Consider the following 26,020-nt stretch of genomic DNA (forward strand, 5'->3'; position numbering starts at 1 on the left):
GGTTTTGATTAATTTGGCAACCCTCATGCAAAACCATTGTCTGGAACCCACTAAAGCCACTGCACCAATCAGTATTTGCCTTTTGTACAGGATGAATACTCCTAATTGATGAAGCCAAATGATGCATGGTTGGAGTACACAATGCCAATTGACTGTGAAGTAGGTATGTAACTAGACATTGCTAAACATTCCTTCCCTTCACCATTCCCAACCTACCAGGAGATTCCCAAAAGCAGACAAGCTTGGGCACCTTTGGCACTGTGCCAGTGTCTTTACCATTGGATCCCACGTTTGCTGTACATAAACAGGAGACCAGCACAAAGCAACTCAAGCTGCCCTTTAGATCCCAGTGTAAGTGAAACAGCTGCAAAACCCCCAATTTAATAGCTCTACACAATGCAACATCACCAAATTAAAAAAATGAGCACTTAAAATTCACATCAATTTAATTTTGCAAGTAATTTATCTGGACAGCGCTTTATTCATGTCCCCACTTGACATGTTCACAGCTATTTTAAATACAACCAAGCTCAGAGAAAACACATGGTAGTATTGTTTGCTTGGGTGTTGTTAAGCAACGGGAAGTTTATCGGGTTTCTACCACCAATTAATTGTTCGTTCTAACTTCGCAGCACGCAAGATCAATGGGTCAAATCCTCAAATAGTTGAAAGCTCAGCATGTCAGGCTTTGTTGCCTCTACCAAAGACAGCTCTGGTAAGTCTCACGGGGAAAACAAAAACAAAGTAAACAAGAAAACCCTCCAGTGTGAAGATATTTCCTGCATCTGTACTCCAGGTTTTTCAGTGGAGAAGAAACATGGTTCCCCAGACCAATCTAAGCTCTTGCACGGCAGGAATCCATGGGCAGGTGCAAAGGGAAGCATCTGGAGCCCATGTGAATTGCCCATGCTGTGCTCTGCCAACGCCAGGGCAGAGCACACATGGAGAAATCCCTTCCCAGCCCCCATCTCTATATATAACACACCAGGAGAGCTCAGGGCAGCAAAGCAGGAACCAGGGCTTGTTTGCTCTAACAGGAACCCGTTGCACCAACTTCGCAGCAAACACAGAGCAGTCCACAGAGCTCATCCTCACATTTTGACTTTCATAAAAGACTACAAGGAATGCATAGGATATCTTGAGTTGGAAGGGTCCCAAAAGGATCAGGGAGCTATCCAAAGCCTTGGAACATGTTGAGTGAGCTCAGTGCTCAGCATGCAGGACAGCCAAGCTACCAGACAGGTGCAGCACCTCAGTGATGTGGATTCATTGATCCACACTTCAAGTGTAAAAGTAAAAATAATTATTCTTCCCCCTTGAAGTATTTGTTTAGAGGGTAATAATGTGAGATATCAACCATCTCTCACAGAGATTATAAGTTCAGCACTTGACTTACCACTATGAACATGTAACTGAAATACTCTCATCTTTTTTAAATCCCATCTTCTACCCGCCCCAAGCCACACTTTTATTTTCATCACTACTGCACTACCTCAGGAACTTTAATCTCCAATTTCTTCCAGCAAAGAGAATTCCTAACTACAGTCTGACAGTTTGCTTAATGGGCTGGATACCATATAGATGACACTTCTATTTCAAGATACCTCTTTAATTGCCCACTTGTATCTCAATTTAACATATCTGCAGTTAAGGGTCATGTGTCAATATCTTGGCTTACAGATCAAATTAGACAGTTCAAAAGGTTTAATGGGATGCAGAAGTGATTCCAGACTGAATAAAATTGTCCATTGATCAATAATGAAATTGGGCTCCTTTATATCTTTTCTAATGATTCCCAAAATATGAAATAAAAATCTGAATTCTATCAGATAACAATAAAATCTGTATTCTGATGGCAATTAACCACAGCACATCCATGTAGTGTAAGAGTTTCCATGTAGTATCTGGCTATTTGTAAACTTTAGCACATCAGAGGGCTCCAAAGGATGATCAGAGAATGGCCACATGAAGCTTTCAGTGCACTGGGCAAGTCTAACATGGGCCTTGGCAGCCCAAAAGCTCCCCAACAGTTCCTTGTATAAATGTTTTATCAGCTAGACCTGGTTGTGGAAATGATACTCCATGGGCTTTACAAACCCTTCTGATAACCCATTAAGGTGACAGGCACCATCCTTTCTCCAAATGGGAGATGAAGAGTGAAGGGAGGGATCTGAGAGAGGAGAAGAATAATAGCAAAACCAAATACTTCAAATCTGAACTCAACTGAAGACAACTGAAGTAATGAAAGGATTGGACTGGATCTTGCATGTCACTCAAGGATTCAGACCAGGTTGAAACATGAAGGACGTCCATGGTGAAAAAGCATTCCAAGAGCTGCCAACCACAAGTGTCCTGAAGAGCAAGTTAACCTCTGATCAGCCAAGCTGTGTCTAACTCACGTTCTCTCCCTGTTAAAATTCTTTGGCTCTTCAGATGACTCCAGAGATTAGCACATCAGTAAGCAGCCAGCAGTGGGAACATGCTGTGAAGCATTCTCATTAAGGCCAGAAGACTTGCTAAGGCAGCTTAGTGCAGAAAAGCACATCATGAACGTACACATAAAAGGAAAAAAAAATCCTGCAAACTCCAACCCACCCCCAAGCTGGAAGGATTTTTGTAACTTGCTTATTTTCTAATAATCATAGGATCTCACCAATCCAGTTGTTAGCACCAAAAGCATGTGGCAGCAGTAGGACAAAACTGCCTCAGAAATGGAAATTTAATTTATTCAAATTTAAAAAGGAAATTTTATGGCAGACAACCTGCAAAAAGGAAAAGCCTACTAAGTCACATCAATCATTCAGCTACAGTTAATATAGTGGCAGCGTTCCATAACTGGATATCAGAATCCCACAGTTAAATACTTACACTGAAAAATTAAAAGTATTTACATTCCTTTCAATATAAATATTTCATATTTTATTAATTCTCTGCTCTGCTTAATTAAGTTTGTTTTATATTTAGCTGGTGCTTCTTTATGACCTATAAACATAACCTATGCAAGGGGAAGGGAGGGAAGGTAATCACTAGCTTGGAATGAAGGACAGCCTTGGCAGAAATATTAAGCAGTTCCTTCAGGCTAAGTAAAATTTCTTCTTTAATATCCAGAAGAATATTAATCCAAAAATACGGCAGTGAGTTTAAAAGGGGTCAAGACCTCATTCTGTCCAGACAGAAGAGAATGTTCCTCCTCAGAAGTGTCTTCAGTTCCTCCATGGTACATGAGAACCACAGTGCTTCCCATTCACCTTCCTCTGTGAGCACTTCACCAAGATATGGGATCACCATGTGGGGAAAAGGCATCCCAGTGTCTTGAGCAAGTTCCTCAATTGTCACTCTTTCTCCAGATGAACTCTTCATTTTTGGGTTTCAATTTCAGGTTTGTTTTTTTCCCCTCCAGCAAAGGGGAACCCCCTTCTTCCCCTTCCACAAGAGAAGGGTTCATTCAGCACATTTCACTGTACTTTGAAATTTTAAAAAGTTTGCAAATCTCTTCACATCTTGACTTGTTCAGAAAAAGATTCTACTTAACTTAATTATCCCCAAATAAGCTTTCCTGTCTGAACCATGTTAAAACTTATGAAGTTAGCAAGGTACTTGTCCAGAGATATTTATTTAGACAGATAAACCACACAGAATTATTTCATCCAAACTCACAAGTCATTCTTAGAAATTAGGCTATTACCAAGTGATGTTCTGTCATTCTAAGAAAAGTAACTGAGATGAAGGCTGCTTCTTGGACAGTCAAAAGCTTCATAAACAATCTGCATACTGTCAAGTGTAAAAGCACATGAAGTGATTTACCAGGTGGCACCACTGAAGCCTTTCTTCCATCAATGCTTTTAAACCAATTTCAGCAGCATTAATGTTTTTGCTTTGGGCAAAAAGACAAAGCAAGTTCCCTAGTTTTGCCAGAAAGCTAAGAGCAGTTAGGAAACACTTATTTCAAACAGCCTAATATTAATGGCCTAGCAAGTTCTTTAAGAAGAGTTCAAGCACAGAAATAACAACTGAAGAACATTCTCCACAGATTTGTACAAGTGTGCAGTAGCTAATGATAGCTTACAGGCACACTTAAGTGGGGAAAGAAAAGCAGCCTGAATATTTCATGTGGAAATGACCCTAAGCTACACCAGAGAGACTTTTCCATGAAAAGTGATAATTTCTGCTTTTCAGTTTGGGAGCCTTTTCAGAGATCCTTGTTACCTTTTCCATGGACTGCTTACTGACCATTTGAAAAGCCTAACTGGATTTGAAGGCGCAGTCATCATTTCAAAGAGTTTCTTGTGAAGAGATGATATACATAAACATATGCCAGGTCATTTTATAGCAGAAAAACATCCTTTCCATTACACTCTGCCTCCTAGAATGAATGGGCTCCTGTGAGTAATTCTGTGCAGCACAAGACCATCTTCCATCTTTTGAAGGCTGATTCCACAGTGTCACAGCAAAGTATCATAAGGGAAGAGAAACAGCTATTATGGCTTCACAGTTTCCCAACTAGTAAGTGAAAAAAACCACACTCTCTTTCCAACCTCGCCTCCTCTATTTGCTCTTTTCTTCTGCCGCATATTCACAAGCCACCTCTGTCCCATGTAGACTGCAGAAATGTAGGAAGAGGGGTGAAAAAAAAGCCCTGAGGGCCACTGCTCACAAGAAACAAATCTTCCTTGTGAAAGGAAATCTAAATGGACACCTTCCAAAATTCCAAGACTCAAAAGCTGAATTACTGTAGCAAGCAAGCCTGCAGAAGCCTATACAGAATTCCACCTCAGCCCGGTAAGAAGAAGGTCTGTGTGGTTAATGCCCTACCTATAAATATCCCAAAGGAAGAGCTGTGAAGGAGAAGGCCTGTGCAGGGCAGCTAAGGAGCTTAGCAGACAGAGATAATCCCTCCCAGGAGCACGCAAAGGCACTGGGAAAGGTGAAGAGGCAGTCCAAGACCTATCTTTGCCAGGGAACAGGGGGCACATGCAGCAGTAGCTGAGAGCACTGGAGCCACGGCAGCACGGCGTGTCAGACAGCCATGAGCAGCAGTTCAGCTTGGCCCTCTCTGCAGGAACCCCCTTCCCCACCAGCAGCTGCAGCCCCTCCACATCCCCCTGCACACAGCATCTAGCATCCCAGGCAGATGCACAGCTCCCTGCTCCAACAAGGATTTTGCAGCTGTTAGGCTGTACATTATTCCCCAGCACTCAAGAAAAATTCTGTCAGAAAATATATCACTTCAAGAACACTGGAGAGGTTTTATAGTCCTAGGATCCAACAGTCTTTTTAAATACACTATGCCAAACCTGAACCAAATGAGAGTAAAAAGCTAAAGAGCCTTGCACCTTTCATCACCCTTCCCACCTGTAAAAAAAATATTTCATATTTCCAGGATCAATTTCTCCAGGCTTTTCCACAGAGTTTTCAATAATGATCAAAGTATTTCATCCTGAGCCTTAAGAAGTCAAATATTGCTCTCAGCTATTTTCAGTGAACTACCAGCATAATTATTCTGCTTCAATAATGTTTTATTGAGGCATATGAAAATAAAGACAAATATGTAACACAGCGTACACAGTATTTGACACCAGTAGAAATTCTTTTCTGAAGATAAAAACCCCTTTAAAGCAGTTGGGTTTGAAACACCTTAGAGGAAAGCAGAAGCCTACATTTTCCTTCCGCCTGTCGCTCAGACTCAGCGATGTTAATCCCAAACAAGACGTTCTGACCTCAGCCCTTACAAATTTTTGATGCATTTTACATAACAGGGTTTAGAAGTGAAGCTTACAGGGACAGTCTTGTTTGTGCCATAGCAGCAGCAAGAGCCAATATTGCTCATTGCATCACTGGAGAAGGCCCTTGATGTGATTATACCTGAAGCTGCACGAGGCAGGCAGAGCACAAGCAAGGTGCCAAGCATCCACATCTTGCTTAGTGTACCATTAAACAATACACAACTGTTAAATCTCTCAGACTACTTCCCAGAGCTACCTGCAAAGAATTTCCCCCTCTCTACATCCCAGAGAAGCAAAAACTGAGATAGGAGTTTAAGAGGAAAATGATTAAATCGAGCCTGTAACCAGTTTGCAGCTTGCACAGGTCACACTGCAGGAGGTAGAAAGGACAACTGCTTTTCTTAAAATCCAGGGACAGAAATCTCATTTCACATGGGTTTTCAATTAAGGGCCACATTCTGCTCTGACATTTAATACTATTGTAGAAACTAGTAACTGTTCAGTTCTACCTCCAATAAATTGCATGTTAGCTTTGCTCGCCTCTGGATTTCTATGGTAAACAAAAATAGCACCCAGCATGTTGAAATTACCCCAAAAATTGATCCTTGTGCTATAGACAGAGATAGATAAAATGTCACATTTCAGATTAGCCAAACCACCAAGTGCCTTTATCTGTCCCATCCATGGCATACACTAATCACCTGTGCTACCAGCACCCAGGGGTTTGGGTAGAACCAGGCAATCACTGAGCCAAGCAGGATGATCCCTGAGTTAGAAAAGGATTTGGAATGATCATTTAGCAGACTGTAAACACGAGCAGACTTAAGGTATGCCCAGTGCCGTGGATTATTCACAGGCTACAAGTCACACAATTGTCATGTGGAATCAGGATATAAACCTTCCTAAGTGACAAAGTTTCACCACCTTTCAACTTGATTTTTAACATGATGCAATATCAGATTTCACTAGCAGTAAAAGTACTACCCCTGGAGTGAAGGGTAAAATGACTGTATCTTTTTGTTGCAGCAACCCTTGTTCCCAAGCCAGTACCAGCCATCCCATTTGACACAGGAGATGCCTCTCTTATGAGTATTCTAGAGATGAGACTAAATTTGCCACGGTTCTTTACTTCAAAATTACAATTCCTCACGGGAATGCTCTGCACAGATCATGAATCAAACAGCCTGGTAGCACATACTTCAACAATCTAAACCCCAGGACAGTTCAAGAAGTAGCAAGTGTATAGTAATTTGTGGTTGAATATAAACCAGATTTTAGTAGAGAACTGTCACTTGGGACAATTATTTTAGATTGTATTACTACATAAAATAAAACAGATCTTTCACTTCAAATCTACAAACATGACCTCAACAATAAAAACAAACCCAAACCAAAATACTAAACTACCACCTAAGAGAGCAGCATTTACACTAGAAAAAGGAGACAGCTGAGATTTAATCAATCAAAGATTATCCTTGATAAAAAGGGATTACACTGACAAAAAGTTCTCTCCAAGGAAAAGCCAACTAACTTACGAATATGTGTACTGAAGTGCGTACAAGACTCAAGCAAAACCCTCCCAGCAATGACTGGATCATGGAAGCACACTGCAGCTGCAGGCTCTACTTTCAAGCTGCCACAAGTGATGTATTGATGATGGGACTTTCAGCCAAGATCACTTGTACAGCTGTTCTCACACAGCTGTTGCACAAAGACGACCCCAGCAGCAAGCCAAACTGACTGAAAACTCTCCACACAGCCCTTGCTAGAATCAGCACAAAGCCTTGGGACAGTTCAAGCTCCCTCCATCAGTCTCCACACTGCCTGGCTGAGTGGCAGCATTGCTGCACAGACATCAGATGTTTGACATGCTCTGCAATTTTCCTATTGGCTCCAGTGCTCATGGGATAAAGCCCTGACACTACTTCCAGGGTCACTTACTGGGTAGCATCTCTCCACATCAGAAAACACACAGGTAATTTTCACAGCTACATCCAAGCCTTTCGAGAGGGATGGAAATTGCCATTTTACACACTGTCACCTGTCAGAATTACAGAGCAGGTCTCACCCTCATGTTCTGCCCAATTTAAGCTCTCCTTGGATTCAGCCAAGCTGGTCAAGGGATGACCCTGAGAATCCTATGCTCCATTTAACACAGGCTGCAGCATTACAAACACCTACACAGAATTACTGACACCATTTCAATCATTTGCTCATTTTTTCAAACACAAAAGACAACTCAATTCAGCCCTCTACATCATAAATTCTTATCAGTGTCCCAGGGGCAATCCTTTTGCTCCTGATTTAGCTTCTGTTTTTCAAGGGGAGTCACAACAGAAGTATACAAGAGTGAAAAATATAATATGCTATTTGGTAAAAAAAGAAATGCAAAGTTGAAGGAAACTCTTGGTCTTTTACTGCAATTTCTTTGGCAGAGGGTGCAGGAGGCACCTGCCATTCCAAAGCACTGCCTCCCCATCTGTCCTTGGCACTGCAGTAGTACAAATCCAACCGTTTCCCAAGCTTTCTTTACAGCTAATGCTGTTGGGATGATGAATGAGAAGAACACAGTTCAGAGGAGGAATTGGGTCCCGTTCTGATCCCACAAGGGTACAGGACAAAGGCAGTAACGAGTGCTGGTCATGACACTGGCAAAATGCAGCAGAGGCCTGTCACCCCAGGACACAACTACTGCCCTACCTTTGGCTCCGAGAGACACACGGGATTAGGCTGAGGCTTGAAATATAAAGATCAGATAAAGGAGAGCTCATTGTGGATTCTTCTCAGATCCCCACCTTGCCGTGCTCCCAAAGCTTCACAGGGTTTTGCTATGGATGATCATGAGGGCATTCAAAGCAGTTCTTACAAAGCTCTGCACTCTTCAGCTTTTTAACTACCACCTCTGCAGCAGAGGAAGATCTAACTACAGCTTCTGAATTATTTGTCATTTTCAATCTGTTATCACCAAACTGTTACCATGATGTGTCATTTTGAAAACAATGAAAACTTTTATTTTTGACCTCTTTAGCAGTAAGGGTAGGGTTTTTTCCTTTTCTTGACGAAAGGAAAACCAGTGACATTCAGGTAATGACAACAAATGCTCACCCAACAAAAAAAAGATATTTTACTTTTTTTTGGTTCAACCTACAAACACTGTCAAAGGGTTGCAGATTCTTCAATAAGTTTATTTCATCCTACTCAAAATAAAAGATAAAAAACCCAAGCTGATGAAAGCAGGCAATATAACCACAGCTAATTATTGAGGTCTTTGCACAGTTAACTATAAAGCTAAACTTTCCCACCGTCTTTAAAAATTTCTTTCCCCCTTTTATAAGCAACCTTTGCCAATTTCCAAGTCAATTAAAGGAAGAACATTACAAGCACTCAAACCAACTCAGAGAACTTGATGACAGGTTTGACAACATTGCTCACTCCTGCGCAGCCGCTCATTTTTATATTAGGCAATAAAGCTTAGTCATTAAGGAAAACTTCAGGCACATTTGCGATGCTTGTCACTCAACAATCCCCCACAGAATATCAATGTATTTAATGAGAAGCAGGCTGCAGCAGTGGCAGAGCCTTTTATTGAGCTGTTTCATAAAAAGTCCTATGAAAATATGGAGAATCTTCCCACACTCATAAGGTAAATGTATCCCTGTAAACAGGCAATTAGAAGTTAACTGTACTGCAAAGTCTTACTCTGCTTGATATCTCGATGCAAGACCAAGCTACACCTCATAGTTTACTACTGAATAATCTCTTAGCAGCAAACCCTTTTTCTTCAGCTCTTATGCTAGAAGGACAGGATAATTGGATGGCAGGATAATACTTTCATTTCTTGATAAGGCAAAACCACCAACAAAAACCAGGTTAAAAAGCCATCACACTTTATCCATAAGATAATCAGGTTTTTTGACCTTGCAGTTTCTCATCCTTTAAAATAATCATGAAGTCTCCTCTCTTGGTACCCGTGAAACTCTCTCTGCCATGCCAATGCTTCTTTTTCTCCTCTTCTCTACCTGACAGGGAGCCCATGCTCAGACAAGGAGCTTCTGTTACATCAAGAGACCCCAGCTGATGTCCCACATACTATTTTTACATTATTATAGAGAGGTTATAACTGAAATTCAGGAAGCTGAACTAAAACTGAAGGAGAATGGATTTCTGGAAGGAGTGGGTAAATGTTAGCATGAAAATGAGTGACCTTCAAAATTGCTTAAATGCTTAAAATACTTTGGTCAAAAAATATGCCACAATTGAATACATCCAAAGCCTAAACACATTCAATTCAAAACAGTATGCATTTTAAAAGAGTATTTTCTAACTTTTTAACTACCTACAAGAACTTTTTTTTACCCTGAGCATTCACACAACACAGCAAAGAAAAACAAGTATACTTCAAGCAAAAGGGACAACACGAAAGAGACAGAGTTTAAAATAGATTGCCTTGTAATGAGGTCAGGGAGACCCCATCTCAGAGACGGATGTAGCCATTGCAAAAGAGAAACAGACAAAATCCACCAAAACAAAACAAACCCAACAAACCTACACATGCCACTCAGATGTCTATTTTATAAACCTTCTCAAGCATCAGACCAAGAACAGCAGTTCTCAAAGCAGGAGCTCTTTAACAGCTCAGCAAAACTGGTGGAGAAAGGGTACACAAGAAGGACACATGAATGGCACACACATGGCCATAATCTACATCCCTGGATACAAGTACCAGACTAAACATGATCAGGTTACAGCAGTGGAACAAAATTATTGCCCACTCAATGTTACAAAATAAAGCACATGAGCTTAAACATCCTCTGCAGAGGCCCTCAGACCAAGTCTATCTGCACAGCTCTTGGATGGCTCCTTCACACCCTCTTTTCTGGGCAAAGAAAAAAACCATTTTTAAAGAACACAGAAGGCCAGGGAAATCCTTCAAAAACAGAAACATCATATGCAAACTCCTGTCTTCTGTGCATCTGAGCATGCAAGTCCAGAAGCAGATTTAGCCTGTGAGTACCCAAAACTCCCAGTGCCAATTTGTTTAGCTAAATATCACAGTACCATTAAAAAACTCTGGCTAATAGTAGTAGTAAGGTTGCCAAAGGAGCTGATAATCTCTACTTCCTAAGACAATTATTTGAGTTTTGACTTCTCATTCTGGAGCCACTGCAGGTAATTCAGGTAAGTGTTGTATACGTCATTCTGACACTGAATTTACATAACATAAGAGAGGAAATTTTAAAAATGCTTTTCCAATCACCTTTGAGATGATTCATTAACTCTGTGCTATGAAATACAGACGCAGGCAGGTGAACTTGAGGTATCTGAGATTTGTCACGTTACTAAGATTCTAGAGGAATGCCATGGCAGCATTAGGTATATGGTTCTGTTCTCATTGCCAGAATCTCATTTTTTATCTAGAACTTGCATGGTCTGAGGAATACTAGAGAGATGTCAGGAATATCCACCTGGTTCCACTGATGTTTGCTGTTTAAGTCTGACAATATAAGTATTACCTTGGTATGACTGCAGAATTCTGTTATTTACTGACCCAGGCAGTGCTAATTCTGAGTTAACACAGATGTGTTTCACACCTCCAGTTTGGATTTCAATACAGCAAACAAGCTGTTAGCCTTTTCTTCCCCCTTCTGTAAAATTAACTTTTGTAACATGTCCTACAAGGGAAAACTGCTCTCCTTGTGGAGATCTTTCCTTCTTCCCTGAGGATGATCCAAGTCAGACAGGGTGCAGGGAGAATCTCAACCAAAAGACTTGACTAAAAATAATGGGAATTTTTTTGTTGTTGTTCTGGTTTATAATCTCTGTAGCATCAGTTTTTCATTATTAAGATTCAGTAAAATCAACATTAAGGGGCATGCTTGCCCTTTTAAAAATTAAATCAGTCAACCAACCAAAATATTTACAAGAGCAAGGAATTTAATACTCCTTTAATTTAAATACACATCTTCCATATTTATCAAAACACTTCTCAATTTTGAAAAAAAAGTTTATGCCAAACAGACAAAAAATGTGCCTTTAAGTGGAACTTTTGTGTTTACTATTAATAAAAAAAATTTAATTCAAAACCTGTTTTAGGTAATTTTAAATAAAAATGTCTATTCTCTGCATAGGAAAGCAAACCTGACAGACGCAAACCCAGTCATGGATCTCACGAGTACTCATACCTGTTGGCATAGCTCAGCATGTTACTTGTCACATTTATGTTATTGCTCAATACCCGAGCACTGCTGCTCTATGTAAAACCACCTCATTTTCAAGGTCAGATTGCAGAGATTTGATATCATTAGAATGAACTTTTTTGTTGAAAAAACCCCAAAGCACATTCCCCGTGTTCAAGACCTGCTGGGCCAGGCAGCATCTGAGTGCTCTTACACAGCCCCTCCCACCAGCACAGCCCCTGGTACCTGCCACAGTTTGCTCACAGAACAACAAACACAAAGCACAGCTCAGGGCACTGGGAGCTCCTGCATTTTCCCTGCTCAGGAAGTTTCTGCTGTCCCCCATCACAGCTTTTTGGAACATTAGCTGCCTATAAGCTGCAGTTTGAGAAACATGAAGAAAAAGGACCTCTAAGACAAAAAAATAAAATTGAAAAAAAGGCCATGCAAAGCAGTGGGGAAAACCCTCAAAAACTCCACTGAGCTGGTTAAGCATTTTTCCACACTATCTTATTGACTGAACCAGTCAACAGCAATTAGTAACATTTTGAAAGTGTTTCAGTTTATTTAGTGTGTGAATCAATAGAACTTTAAACAATGAACTGGCCTGCTCCTAGCGCACTTGTACAATTTTCTGGTTTTTTAGCCATTTGTTGATGAGCATCTGTGGTTGAAGAAACAAGTCAACACTCAACAGAAACTACTCCTAATTTAGCTTTGTTTCATGGAGCTATTTTCACAGTAGTTTCCACTCGACCTTGCACAGAAGCGACAGAAACAGCAGGCTATAGAAAGCTATTGTGTCAAGAACTGCACAACAGAGGTGTGATGGAAAGAAATGGGTTTGGACTTGGGTCTCAATATGCATCATCTGAGAAACTCCCAAAAAACCCTGCAGCTACCTACTTCTTGGCATAGCAGTCAGTGCTTGGGTACAGAGAGTCCTCTGAAACAGCACTCGGGGGAATTTTTCCAGACAGGGATCAAAGCCTCCTGCAAGCTTCCAATGTTTAGGATGCAAAAACAAAGAAAATGAGGCATCTGGCAATGCGTAAAAATGGAGATTACCTAACTAGCTTTGAAATTGGTAGACAACTAGTAAAAGAGGTGACAGGACACCTAGTGATGAATGGCAAAGCTGAAGTGAAATTACTAAATGAGTTCCTTCATTATCAGCCTCAGAACCGGCCAAATCCATCTGTAAATAAACACTGGAATTCACCAGGCAAGACCCTCCATAAAGACACCAGTGATACTCAAGATACTCAGACAGCCTTCCCTTGTGTTATTTTTTCTGGTCAATTCCAATTCCCCACTCCAAACATCCATATATAAATATGTAAATTAGCTTGCAGGATGCATAAGAAGAATGGCCATAATAATGGCAAGTCTGTCATACAGGAGGAAGCTAAGGGAAGACGGCTGTTACATAAAATAATCAGAGTAAGATTGTCCTTGATAAATACACTGATGAAAGATGAAGGCTTCTCTGAAGGACAGCCCAGGCACAGACAACAAACACTGTCCATGACTAAATTTGGGCTGTAAATCAGAAAAGTCTTTGACATAAGAGAGGACAGCACTAAATTCTGTCTTCAATAAAGCAAAAATAACCAACCCATTCACCTCCACAGTTAATTTTAAGATAGAGCTTGATTACTGTATCACATTATTTATTCTGTTGAAGGACTCAACTTTACCTCGAATACACTCGAATTTCATTTCCCAGTTTTCACTGAAGGTCAGCTCCAGGTGCCAAATGCTCAGATGTTCTCTTACCCTGCAGAAGTCTGACAGCAGATAAAGGTGATTTGGAAGGGGAAATGTTGAGTTTCACTAGACCTGGTTTTTCTGTTTCATGTAACAAAGAGCAGGCCACTGACCGCCAAACCATGACTGCGAACTTGACTTTCCTTTGAGTTCTGGTAGAGGACCAATCCTTATCCCTGAAACTAGCTAAGCAAGAAGCCAGTTTGCAACAGAGGAGTCAACCCCATTTCAAGGTGATGGAGGTGAATCAATACTATTCAAAGGACAAAATCACACATTTTTTTCCAAATATTTTGCACTTTCAGCAGTCTAAATGCTGGGATGTAACAGCTGTGAAATTTACACAGCTACAAGAACACACTGACCAAATGATAACTATTTTGAAAAATGCATTAAATTCCATTACTTTGAAACTTGAAAAAATCTGCACTACTAAAGACTTGAAATAAACATAATTTGTGAGACTACTAAAGCTGAAATAAACATAATTGGTGAGTCCTTGTCTTCTTCTTTTGGGTTTCCACAAAGCATCTCTGAGACACTGAGCATCCCACCATGAGCTGTGTCACTGATCTGGTCCCCAAAACATCTGTAACACCAAACACAGCACCAAGCAGAGGGGATGGACCACACATAAGCAACTTCTGCTCTGGGAAAATTAATCTCATTACATGTTTTGATTAATATAGCGATGAAAGCAATTTATTACTTCACTTAGAGAGACAAATCATGTTTAACACAAATAAAAAACCTCAAAGACACCAACAACTCCTGCCTTCATTACATGTAAAGTGACTCTAAGTTAATAGATCATTTAGCATTAATCACTTTCCCACAGCAAACAAGCTGCTGGGCTCTGCCAGATCTTCTGCATCTCCCGTGCACACACGCACACACACAGAGCACTGAGCCAGGAGCCTCTTTTTCCTCTTCCTTCCCCCCAAAAATGCAATGGCCATGAAAGACCATGGAGTGCTACAGGTATAAAAAGAGATGTCACTGGCCTTTGAGAGCTCTTCCATCAGGCACCAGTACACACCTCCCTATAAATCTTATACTTCCACCACGTTAACAGACTACCAGGAGGCTCTGACTAAAAGATGGAGAACCTCAAAAGGTTTTCAACCTGCAAAAGTTTACTGAGTATCAATGATAAAAATCATCAAAGCACCATGAAAAGAAACAAAAATGAGACAGAACACCTGTTTTATCCCCTCCGCCAGTTTCAGCAGTGATAGTAAAAATTCCTGAAAAAGGAGGGGTTTTATGCCATGACCAGAAAGGCATTAAGTCCCATGAGCATTTATTAGTGCAATCCTCATCACAAATTCCTAGCTGTCCATGCTGTGCAATGCAAGGAGTAGGAAGCTACCTTACACCCAAGGGGGATTTATTTTAGAAGCAGCAGACTCAGTATAAAAAGCACCAAGACAAGCTTTTCAATTTTGAAACTACAGCATTTAATAAATAATGGGGAAAATGTAGTTTTTGAAGGTTTCTGCACTGATCCTTACTTGCATCTTAGAGACACAATGTTAGTGACATCTTTCTATTAAAGAAAGGTGTAAAGCAGATCTCCAAGTGTGTTTTACTAACAAAAGTTCAGAAGCACTTGGAGCTGCCCTGAGGGAAAGCAAAGGTCATCTGCCCTACAGAACAAAATGCTCCCTGCAAGGCAGCACCACAGCAGCAGCAGTCTGTCCATGTTACACCATATTTTAAGTGCATATACATCTTCACTTTCTGCAGGATATGAGTACCATCACCCAAATGAATAAGGTGTCGAGAGAAACCTCTGAATTTGGCAAGTACTTATTCTAATGAGCAGTAGCCCATTAAAGCCATTCCCACAAGTAGTCTCCCAAACCAAAATCACACATAAGGAGTAGCTTGAGAACTGCTATGCAATACAAATAACCTGAAGGCCTCTCTTGACTCACTAAATCACAAACCCATCTCTCCAAGAGGTTATAATTTAAATGAAAGCTAAGCCTTGGCAAATCCCATCAGATTGTCAAACATGGATTTTATGTAGGAACCCCATCTGTTTGTGCAGCTCCATGAATATGCAACGTGACTGTTGCTGCAACACTTGCATTCACATTGCGGAAAACTTACAAGTAGGCAGTTCCCAACTACAATTAAATTAGGAACAAAGTTCTGAAAACACAGGCAGTAAATTGCTGCCCACAAATATCAGCCTCGAGGCTCCAAGTTGGCTTTTCTCTCCCCCTCACGTGCTGAGATGATCAAACTCAACAGCAAGGTGTGCTACCCTTGGCACTTGCGTGGGAGCTTGTCAGTGCTCCTGGCCAGGCAGGGTGCAGCGCTGCCTGGAGCGTGTGCCATGTGAGCCAGGAGTGCCAGCAATGCTGGGCAGATCAATTACCCTGCCCCAGGTGAGGGCACTGCCAGCTGGAGGCCGCGGGGCTCAGCGCTTGTTCAGCAGGACTACACCTGCCTGCAGACCACACACAGAGCCCAGAGCTAACTGCCCCAGTCCTGTACACTCCTCAGCACATCTGCCCAAAACACTGCAGCTGCTCACTCAAGCCAGCAAACACTCAGTTCGTACCTTTGTAGAAACTATTATTATAATACAGATTCTCGAGTTTTTAATTCTGCACAGCATCATCTCTGGCTAAAGATGGGTTTCAGTCAAGTTGTCCATCCAGTGGAAGGTGACCACAACCCTGCTTTCCACAGCAGGGCCAATGGCAGAGTCAAGACTGCTGCACAGTAAAAGAAACCAACTCCCTAGAGAGCATGTGTAGGACAGTGGGAGAGACTGTCCCCCCAAAATGAGTGATTTGGCTGTAACTGAGCAAGACAAAGCCCACAACCAGTTGTGAACAAGCACACTCTACATTCAAGCTGAAAGTGACTGCCAAACCTAAATTAATTCTGGTTTTATGGATGCCAGACAGCTCTGTTGGAAAGCATCACCAGAATTTTAACTTTATACATTTAGCAGTGATAAATACTTTGTTACTGGTAAAAAATTCTTAAAAAGCTTCTCACTAAAAGATAAAATGCTTCATTCTCAACCAGCAAATATCCACAGAATGACATATTTAATTATTAAAATCTACTTTGTTACTTTAAAGAGGTGTGGCTTGGGTTTTTGGTTGTTTTGTTTTAATTAAGCCTGCATGTTTTATTCTCAAATTTTGCTGTGAAATACCAACAAAACGTCAGGAATTAAGGTAACAGAAGCTACCTCAAGCTACCAGGTAGGCAAAGTTCCTTTCTACCAATTACAACCCATTTAAACCAATAACTGCACAAACATCTCTGTAATAGTTTGCTCAGCACATTACCTATCATTTTCTAGACTGAAAAATCTAATTAGAAAAACAAATATATGCTATAGCACCATTTATATTTCTCAATTCCCACTAAAGAAGCCCCAGATTAGAAAAGAAGCTCCATCAGGGATAAAACACCCATGCCAATTTGCAAAAGTTGCCACTCCCTGGCTTTCTTGACAGCTCCTGATTTTGTCCAGTGGCATCTAGAAGGACAGATTCAAGAGGAATTAACTAACCCCTTGGTACAGCAGAATACACCCAGCAGCTTCTGATCGGACACCACCGAAATTATCAAAGCTTAAAAGCGAGTTCTGATCCCAACTCCTCCAATGACTTACAGAACAAGCTGACAACAATCTAGAAAACAACACTGGCTAACAGACAACTGCCTCCCTGGAAGAAAACACCAAGCCCATGTCTCACAAACTCTCCATCCTCCCTGACACCATGCACAGGACATGTCTTATAATACAAGGATTAAGCGGATGAGGAGTCTGCACAAACATGCGCTGCAAGATGTACACAAGCTCAATACACCCAAGGAATAAACAGACAGATTGGACTCCTGTGCCTCTCCACAACAGAGCAGGTGTTTCTTCAAACTCAAAGCACAATTATTTTCAATAAGGAATTAAACAGAGCAACTGCCACTGTTAAGTTCAGGTTTTGTTCTCTAGTAACCTTTTCCAAAGCACAGAGGTAGTTATGTTTCTCACATCATCTCCCAAACCCCCCCACAATATCCTCACAAAGCATTTGACAAATGTGCAATATACGTGCATGAAGGAGGAAGCTGGACATATCAAACACCCTGGCCTACATTTCTCAGGAGGTCAAATGAAAGACAAACACACAAAAAGCACTGTTTTAGCAGTAAAGGCATTTGCAAATGAAAATATTTTGCTGACTTTTATTCCACTCTTAGATCAGACATTCTTCAATTCCATGGAAAAAAAATAGATTCAAACCCCAAACCAGACTGTGAAATCAATAGAAGTGTGAATAAACATAGCAGAGATGGCTTCACACACCCCTAACCACAACCCGAGAAGGTGCATTAATGTTTAGCATTTGGATCAATACATGCCTACATATGGCAGGATTTTCACATTTCAATTCCAATGTTCAGTTAGGGTTTGAAATTGGATTTCTGAGAGGTTGGTCTGTGCCTAATTCTCAGTCCTTCCAGGAACAAGTGTATTTCTGCTTGGCTGTCAGTGAGGTCAGATCCAAGTTACAAACACCTGAGCTGGCCTGTGGTTTCCCCAAAACAATGTTTTCTATGTATGGTATTATGTGCAAACAGACAGAACCCATCTACAATAAATGCTAAGTGTTGAGCACTGTGTTAGTTTCCTTATTTTTGTACTTGACCCAAACCTTTCATTCAGAAGTACCATGTGAACATAGCAAAACCTTCTCTCTCAGACCAGGAGGGACAGCACACATCCCTATTTCAGTACCAGGATGTGGAAGCTCAGGAAAGGTATTCTGCTTGTATTCTCCCCTGCATCTTACGTTCTCCCTTCTCTCCCAAGAGAAGCACTTCCCCAGGTGGAGCTGTTCAAGCGTGCAGCTAAGTCTTCACTTTGCAGGAAGAGAACACACAGTACAAGAGCATGAATCAGTGCCATAATGTGTAACTTCTGACGGAAAATGGCTGGAGACCAGTAGCCAAACAAGTCCCCAGTAACCCCCTTTCATATGCATTTCCCTCTCTTCCCCTAAGGATCTTGCTGAAACTGAGCTGACAGATGATGCAAACACCTTTTTACTCTCCATGCCTTTCTAAGAGAAATTCTGGTCCCAATGGAGAGAGTAAATGACTCTTGTAAAAACTCCAGAAGTGGCATTATTGAAATCAACACATCATTTGTTATGAATAATTTAACTATGAACTGCCAGGACATTTAATTTCAAATCTAGTTAACTGTTAGAAACAATTACTTCCAACCAACACACATCACAGAGCTTCAAAGTCCTCATTCTCAGTGCTATTTGAAAGCTCTTCAGGTCTTCACTAACACCAAAACAGAATAAATGCTAAAACCAAAACAGAATTAAAGCTCCAAACCTTCACAAAACAAGCACCTAACCTAACCAAAAATCCCTTTTGAGGTTTTTTTTTGATAACGCTCTTCTCTCCCTATTAGCCTGAGCTGCCTGAATGGAGTCAATTTCAACAGAACCAGTAGCCTGCTAAATTACAGTAATTTGCAATTAAACAAATACTTGCAGATAAGCATTCAAATGAGTGTGTTGTGTTACAACCGATGTCAAACTGAAAAGAAGGCCACGACTAAACTGAACACAAACATTGACCGCAAACATCAAAAAGGGCGACTGCAGGTTAGCAGGTGAGCCTTCTTACATACTAGACAAAACCAAGTGAATGACAAGTAATTAACCAAACAAGATTACAGCAAGACATGGAAGAAAACCACTAAAATCCCAAGCTTAAATCTTGTCCTCACAAAGACAGACTCTGCCTCACTGACAATTAAATGCCCTGAAGGACAGTCCTGTCTATTTGGGAGTAACGTCACGTGTGTAAGAACAGAATTTAGCTTTAAAAATACATGTGTTGTAATAAACTGGCACAGGTAAATTTGTGCTTCAGAGATTAACATCTTGAGCTAGATTAGAAAGAATTATTTTCTCCTTGTATGGAGCACTGGAAGCCTTATTAGAGCTTGGCTTCCTGTGCAACATCTGGCATGGACTGACACAAGCTACCTGACTAGAGGAAATGTTAGTCTAGTGACACATCAAAAATGTTTATCTCTGCGTCACAGAAAGCTGGGCTGAAAAATACTACCTTATATGCGCTTCCCATTTCATTTATCTCCCTACTGCATTCTAAATCACTTTAGGGATCATGAGGTGCCCTACTTGGAGAGCTTTAGACGCTGAGCCACTCTTCCCACAGCCCAGTTACTCAACGCAGCACAGAACGCAGTTCCCAGGGGCGGGGTTTGCAGCCTCCGCACCCATCGGAGCTGGCTGCAGGTGAGCGCCGCCGCTCCAGCCCCTCTGGCTGTGCCATGCACCTGCAGGCACGAGCTCCCAGCAAAGAACAGTAGAAACACTGAAAAACATTTGGGAAACTTCCTGCTAAGAAGAAAGAGAAGTAACCAGCAACACACCTCCAAAGCTTGAAGCTAATGGAATGGCTGGTCCCTGAAAGCTCACGAGAGCTTTCCAGGGAGCAGCAATAAGCTCCAGCTGACTCTCACATTACTCCTCATGGCACATATGCTCATAAACAAAGTACTGGTAGTCCTGCTGCAGCAGCCCAAGGACTGACACGAGCTCCCCAGAAAAGAACAGGGACTTGGACAACCCCCTCCTCCTGCCACAGACACCAGCACTTTGTACCTAAGGCACTGGAAACCATCATGAGGAGTTACTGGCAATACATACACCCAGTGAGAATCCATCAATCCATCTATACCTTTTCAAGGATGAGCAGAAAAGCAAGCTCTTACCTAATTTTTTTTTTGCAGACAGAAAATGAGAGCTAAACCTCCTAAGGAAATGGGTCTGTTTACGTGAAATCAATTTGGATCAAAGCTAGACAACTCTCAAAAGAGAAAGAAAAAAGATGTACAGATAATGGCAAAACAAAACAGACAATCTGCTCATTATTTGGTATTTGGAAGAGACAGGGGAAAAGTAAAACCATTTCACAGAAGTTCACTTTTATCTGCATAACTTGCTACGCATGGAAAACAACACAGACAAGCCCAAGCTCTTGCTGAAAGGTAAGGAAATCCCAAAGACTCCATCAGATGAAACCATACAGAGCCCAGAACCAGCAATCACACATCCTCCCCTTTATTCTTGATTTCCTGTGTGCTTGTTCATCACTGCAGTTAAGTTTAGAAGAATACTGTCACAGCATATGCCACAGCATGTGCCACAGCACACAGAGCATCACCATACAGTAGCAGAAAGCTTCACCCCTTACAGAGTAACACCTCACCTCATCAGAAGGCTTCAGGGCTCTGCTCACAGACAGTAACATGACTTCAGAAGGGTACGGGCATCCACCCTCCTTGTTCTTTAGCCCAAACTTTTATACTCTTCATCTTACACGCACGGCAGCTGTGTGCCCTCTGCTCCCCTGGGTGATTGGTCAGTGCCCCGGGGCACTCCGTGGCTCGTTACCCTCAATGCCCTACACCTGCCTGGCACAGCTGCAGCCTGTTAGGGACGGGCTCAGCCCCAGCCCCACTCCCAATCACCACAACCTGTGCTCCTGCAGGGTAACACACCTTCCTATGCCTTTCCTTTTTTACCATCAGCAGCATCATCGCCTTGTGCAAGAACATAACCTATTGATACAAAACCAGCTGAGGATGTTCTAGTAGTTTAGACTCCCGCTGACTTAGAAAACACCAAGATCAAATTCTGAAGAGCACCTTAGGAAGACTTTAAAAAGAGAATATATGTAATTATAAGAAGCAAAAGCATTTTTGCTATACTGAAATAGATTCAAACTGCCAATGTTTATTACTTCTACTAAAATCAGAAAATCATGGAACTGGAATTCTGTAAGGAACTGACCATCAACTTGAAAGCACCAAGGTTCCCTCTGCTTTTCCCCTCCAAATTCCAGCCAAAGCCCATGCCTCTGCACAAAGGCCATTTGCCTGAAATTTCCCTGTAACTACACAAGGAAACTGATGGGAACACACCTTCGATCAGATTTAGAAAGACTAGTAAAGTAAAAATTTGGAAAAATCCCCAACAACATTTATGGCTGAGATGAAGAGGGGAAGAAAAGCTAACTACTGCTCTGACCGGGCTGAAGCCACTTAAATAATTTCTAATTTTAAAACTACTTAAAGAAAGTTTAATTTAGTTTTGAAAGTCTTGACTCCTCCATATCATACACTGAAACTGCTCTTATTCATTGTGGGAGGCAAAAAGGCCCAAATACAACATTTTGTTTAAAAGACTTGAAGGGAAGAAAGCCTTAGACAAGGAACACATTTCCAAGCCAAGAGGACACACTTCCTCTTAACACTGCTCACAGATAAAGCTGCCCCAATGATTTACCCTGGAATGGATATTTCAGTAGGTTTGACACACAGAAGAGAAGTGAACTGCTACATCTTCATACAGCAGTTCATATGGAGTAGAACAAAACTTAGATGTAAAAACAGCATTTTATTATTAAACTCCATCCCCAGTATCAGCCAGGATAAAGAATCACAGTTTGAGGCTCTTTCAGGTTTAGGTTTTTTGCACCACAAGTGCCATACAAGTGCACCTTTCTGCAATTAAAAAATTGCCTCGGAAGAATCTAAAGATTTCTCCAGGAAGCTTGCTCTTCAGAAACTACTTAGTAGATTTCCAAGTGCTAAAACCCACAACAACCTCCACAAAAACCAGCCCAGCAAGTAAAAAACTGTAGTTGTTTTTGGGATGTCTGAAAACAGAGATGGGAAGGCATTCCCTGCACTCACAGACAGGCACCATGCATGCTCTGATTCCCAAGGATACTCCACAGCTCAGCTCTGAAGTCTAACCCCTTCCCTTAAAGATAAACCCACTGAAAAATCTGTATCAAATTTGCCTCATTCCATTTCATGAGCTAAATTCTCCCAGGTGTGCTTCCACTCCTTAACAGAGCACATCAAGGACCAGCCTGGTCCTGCATGAACAAAGTACAAAAACTACAGCTTGAAATAGTGCAATGCAAATGCTGAGTAATTAGAAAGACAGTTTTCCCACATTTAGCCCAGCATTCCAGGATTTACCCCATCACACACAAGATACATTGGTAACCTGGCTACTGGCACATATTCCCCACCTGTTACCAGGAACCTGATGATGACCTTGTCATGGCTTCTCACATTGAAAATTACTCAGATCTATGAAATCACACTGAATGTGGTGTTTCATTTCAAGCATCAAAATTCAACAGATCACATTTGTGTGCTAAATAATAATAAAAAATTCTGTTTAAAGCAAACTTGTGAAAATATTCATCTCAAGTATTACAAATTGCTTAACCTACCTTCAAGCCTGCAACTGTAAAAAAAAAATAACCTTTCAAATACAAAGGAAAAGTAAATTGCAGTAACATTGAAAGGAGATAAATTCAGCAAAAAGTAAATTTTCACACAACTTTCACCAACCACAAGTAACAACCATTGAAAGATCTTTATCAGAGAGCAGCACATTATCAGAACTTACCATATGGTCCTGTGCAATGTCTTATGTTTAAATGCACTGACTTCAGGCTGCTGTTTACCTGCAGTGATTCCTGCGGGCCAGAAGCAGAGCAGCTACAAGCGCGTTTAGGCTCTGACACTGTTTACTTATTCACTGCCGTGTTCCTTACAAATTCCCATAAAAAACAACAGAAAACGATAAGGGCGAGCAATCCCTAATCCCCGACTCCCGGACACAGGCACTCCAGCTGGGAATTAACGAGCAATTGACAGGGCACCGCTAAGACTCCCTTTCCACAACAACAGCCCACACCGTGTGTATATTTACCTACAATGTATCATAACAACCCGGCCGCTGCTGCTGACAAGCCGCTGGAAACGCACAGCAGAGGCAAGGCAGAACAAGCCGTGCAGCAGCACTGTAACAGTAACACTCCTCCCCACTTCATCACTGTGACTTTCTCCACAACAGTTAGCTCAAAACCCACGGTTTTTGCTTCTCCATCGTAAATTTCTTCTCACAAAAAAGTTTAATCTGAGATAAAAGTCCATTTTTTCTCATTCACTCATAGTCGGATAGGCCCTAATGTTCATGTTTAAATGCAATGGGAACACAGAACTCAGTGAAGCTGTAAATGTTTAAAATAAAATCTGTAATGGAAACTTATTATTGACTACCCTCCCAGGAAAAAAAAAAAAAAAAGCTTGCAAAATGTTTCTGACTCAAATTATTTATATTAAAAACTGAAGAGACAGCATTATGTTAGATTTAGTTTTTGAACATCTTTTTTTGAAATGATTTACAGCAACCTCTGACTTCTGTGCAGTCAATCCATGAAACATTTTAACACAGAAAAAAATCAGGAATCAATGGAAAAAATTTAAACCCAGGAAATAATTATTAAAATTGTATTTAAAAATCTGTTAAGATACTCAGCTATTCTTATAATTTCCTAATGCTTAGCACATGAACACAAGAAACAGGGAGGAGGCACCACAAACACCAGATTAAAATATACCCACCCCTAGCTGAAAGCTTTTTGGTGTTGATAATTTTGGCAGCGTACTCTTGTCCTGTGGTGATTTTCATACACCTCCTCACGACGGAGAACGCCCCTCTGGAAACCAAAACCGGGCAAAGTGTCAGTCCAACTGAAACACTCCACTGCCATTACCAGCTAACGGGCACACACGGAGGGGTGTGGTGTCGGCAGAATTGGAGGAAAAAAAAAAAAAAAAAAAAAAGATTTTTCTGGTTTTCTGTCAGGGACTGTCAGCATTGATTTTATTCAGCTGAACAGTGAACTCCGTGGGGTAGAAGCCGTGTGACCAACGCCGCTAGCTGCGGCAGAGGGCAGGCGGGTTTTCACTGTATCCATGCCGGCACACCGCGGGGGGACTCAGGGCGGCGGTGGCCGCGTCCCCCTCAGCGGTGACACCGGGGGGGCGACACCCAACATGGCGCTCGGGGCTGCACCTCCCGCCCCGCCGCTGGGGGGCGCCCGCCGTGCTCCGACACCCCTCACACACCGAGACCCACACGCCGCGACAACCTAAACAGCTAAAAATAGCATTAAATAATATATAACAATAAATAGTGGCCCGGGGGGTTGAGGGTAGCTCCCCGCCACCCGCCCAGAGCCCCTCGCCGCCCCGGAGTCGTATGGCTGGAGCCCCGGCGCTCCCCTAGGGCTCTCGGCAGCGGTGAGGGGGCCACGGGCGCGGCTCCCCCCAGGGCTCACGCAGCGACCCCGGCAGCCCCCGGCGCCTTCGCTCCCCCTTCTGTCCTTACTTTCCGAGCTCCTCGAAGAGCTGGTACTCGTCGGTGAAGCGTGTGCAGGTGGTCGAGGCCATCATGAGGACGGGCGGCCGCCGGTGACTCCGGCGGCCGTGGACGGCGAGGCGGGGACGGCGGAGGGGCTGTGAGGCGAGGCGAGGTGAGGCGAGGCTCCGCGCCGGCTTCTTCTCCTCCTCTTCCCCGCCACCGCCTCCTCTGGTGACGGCGTTGCCTCCGCGCCCTCCTCCGGTCTTCCCTCTCCCCTCCCCTCACCCTTTAGGGAAGCAAACAAACAAATATTTAAATAAATAAGTAAGTAAGTAAATAAATAAATACGTATCCTCCTCGCTCCCTCACGCCCGCCAGGAAAACCTAGCTGCAAAAGGGAAAGCAAAACCGGGGCGGGGGGCGCGGCGCTCCCTCCCCTCCCGCTCCCTCCCGCCTCAGCGCCTCAGCCCGTCCGCCGGTGCCGTGCCTCCCCCTAGCGACCCCGGCCCGCGTCTCCCTGCCGTCGGGGAAGACGCGACACCCATGGGAGACTCACACGGGCGGTCGGAGCACGGAAAGAACCTGCGCTCCGTACTCCCGGGAGTGAACCCCGACCTTTCCCCGGGCGCTGCCCCGGGACGGCGGCGGGAGGGCGCCCTGAGGGAAGCGGATGCACCTGCGCGCGCCCCCCCCCCCCCCACCCCCGCCCCGCTCTTCAGTGGCCGCCTGTGACGTCACGCTTCGCCCGAGCGCGAGGGAGGGCGCGCGGCGGCGGCGCGAAGCGCGTACGGGTGCGTTCGTGGGCAAGGGGCCGTGACGTCGCAGGGGCCCCCGCCGCGCGCGGGGAGGGAGGGGAGCGGGAAGGGACGCGGAGCACTGGGCACCTCGTGACGTCACAGCGGCTCCGGCCGCGCGCGGGGAGGGGAGGGACACACACCCCGGGCACCTCGTGACGTCACGGCCGCCCCGGCCGCGTGCGGTGGGAAGGGGGGGGGACACAGGCGCACGGCGCGTGCGCCGGGTCGCGACCGTCACCGCCCGCCCGGGAAAGGGACCCGCGGGAGGGACCGCGCACAGCCAGCCCCGCACC

At 43.0% G+C, this 26,020-nt stretch overlaps 1 protein-coding gene across 9 annotated transcripts in view; it reads right to left on the reverse strand.

Moving 5' to 3' along the window:
* The window catches only part of CAMK2D (calcium/calmodulin dependent protein kinase II delta), a 120,890-nt gene extending 95,072 nt beyond the window's left edge, over positions 1-25,818 (reverse strand). For 4 of the 9 annotated variants that reach the window (XM_050973543.1, XM_030239568.2, XM_050973542.1 and 1 more), the window contains exons 1-3: positions 25,487-25,585; positions 24,958-25,216; positions 24,189-24,283 (exon numbers count right to left, since the gene is read on the reverse strand). In XM_050973543.1, coding sequence (XP_050829500.1) covers positions 24,189-24,283; positions 24,958-25,022 — 160 coding nt within the window. In that variant the 5' untranslated portion in view covers positions 25,023-25,216; positions 25,487-25,585. Of the gene's footprint in view, positions 1-24,188; positions 24,284-24,957; positions 25,387-25,486; positions 25,586-25,719 lie in introns of those variants that run through there. The other 5 variants (XM_050973545.1, XM_050973544.1, XM_050973541.1 and 2 more) reach the window with 4 other exon arrangements.
* Between the last annotated feature and the right edge of the window lie 202 nt (positions 25,819-26,020).

The sequence above is a fragment of the Serinus canaria genome, chromosome 4 (assembly GCF_022539315.1).
Source record: "Serinus canaria isolate serCan28SL12 chromosome 4, serCan2020, whole genome shotgun sequence".
Taxonomy (NCBI): domain Eukaryota; kingdom Metazoa; phylum Chordata; class Aves; order Passeriformes; family Fringillidae; genus Serinus; species Serinus canaria.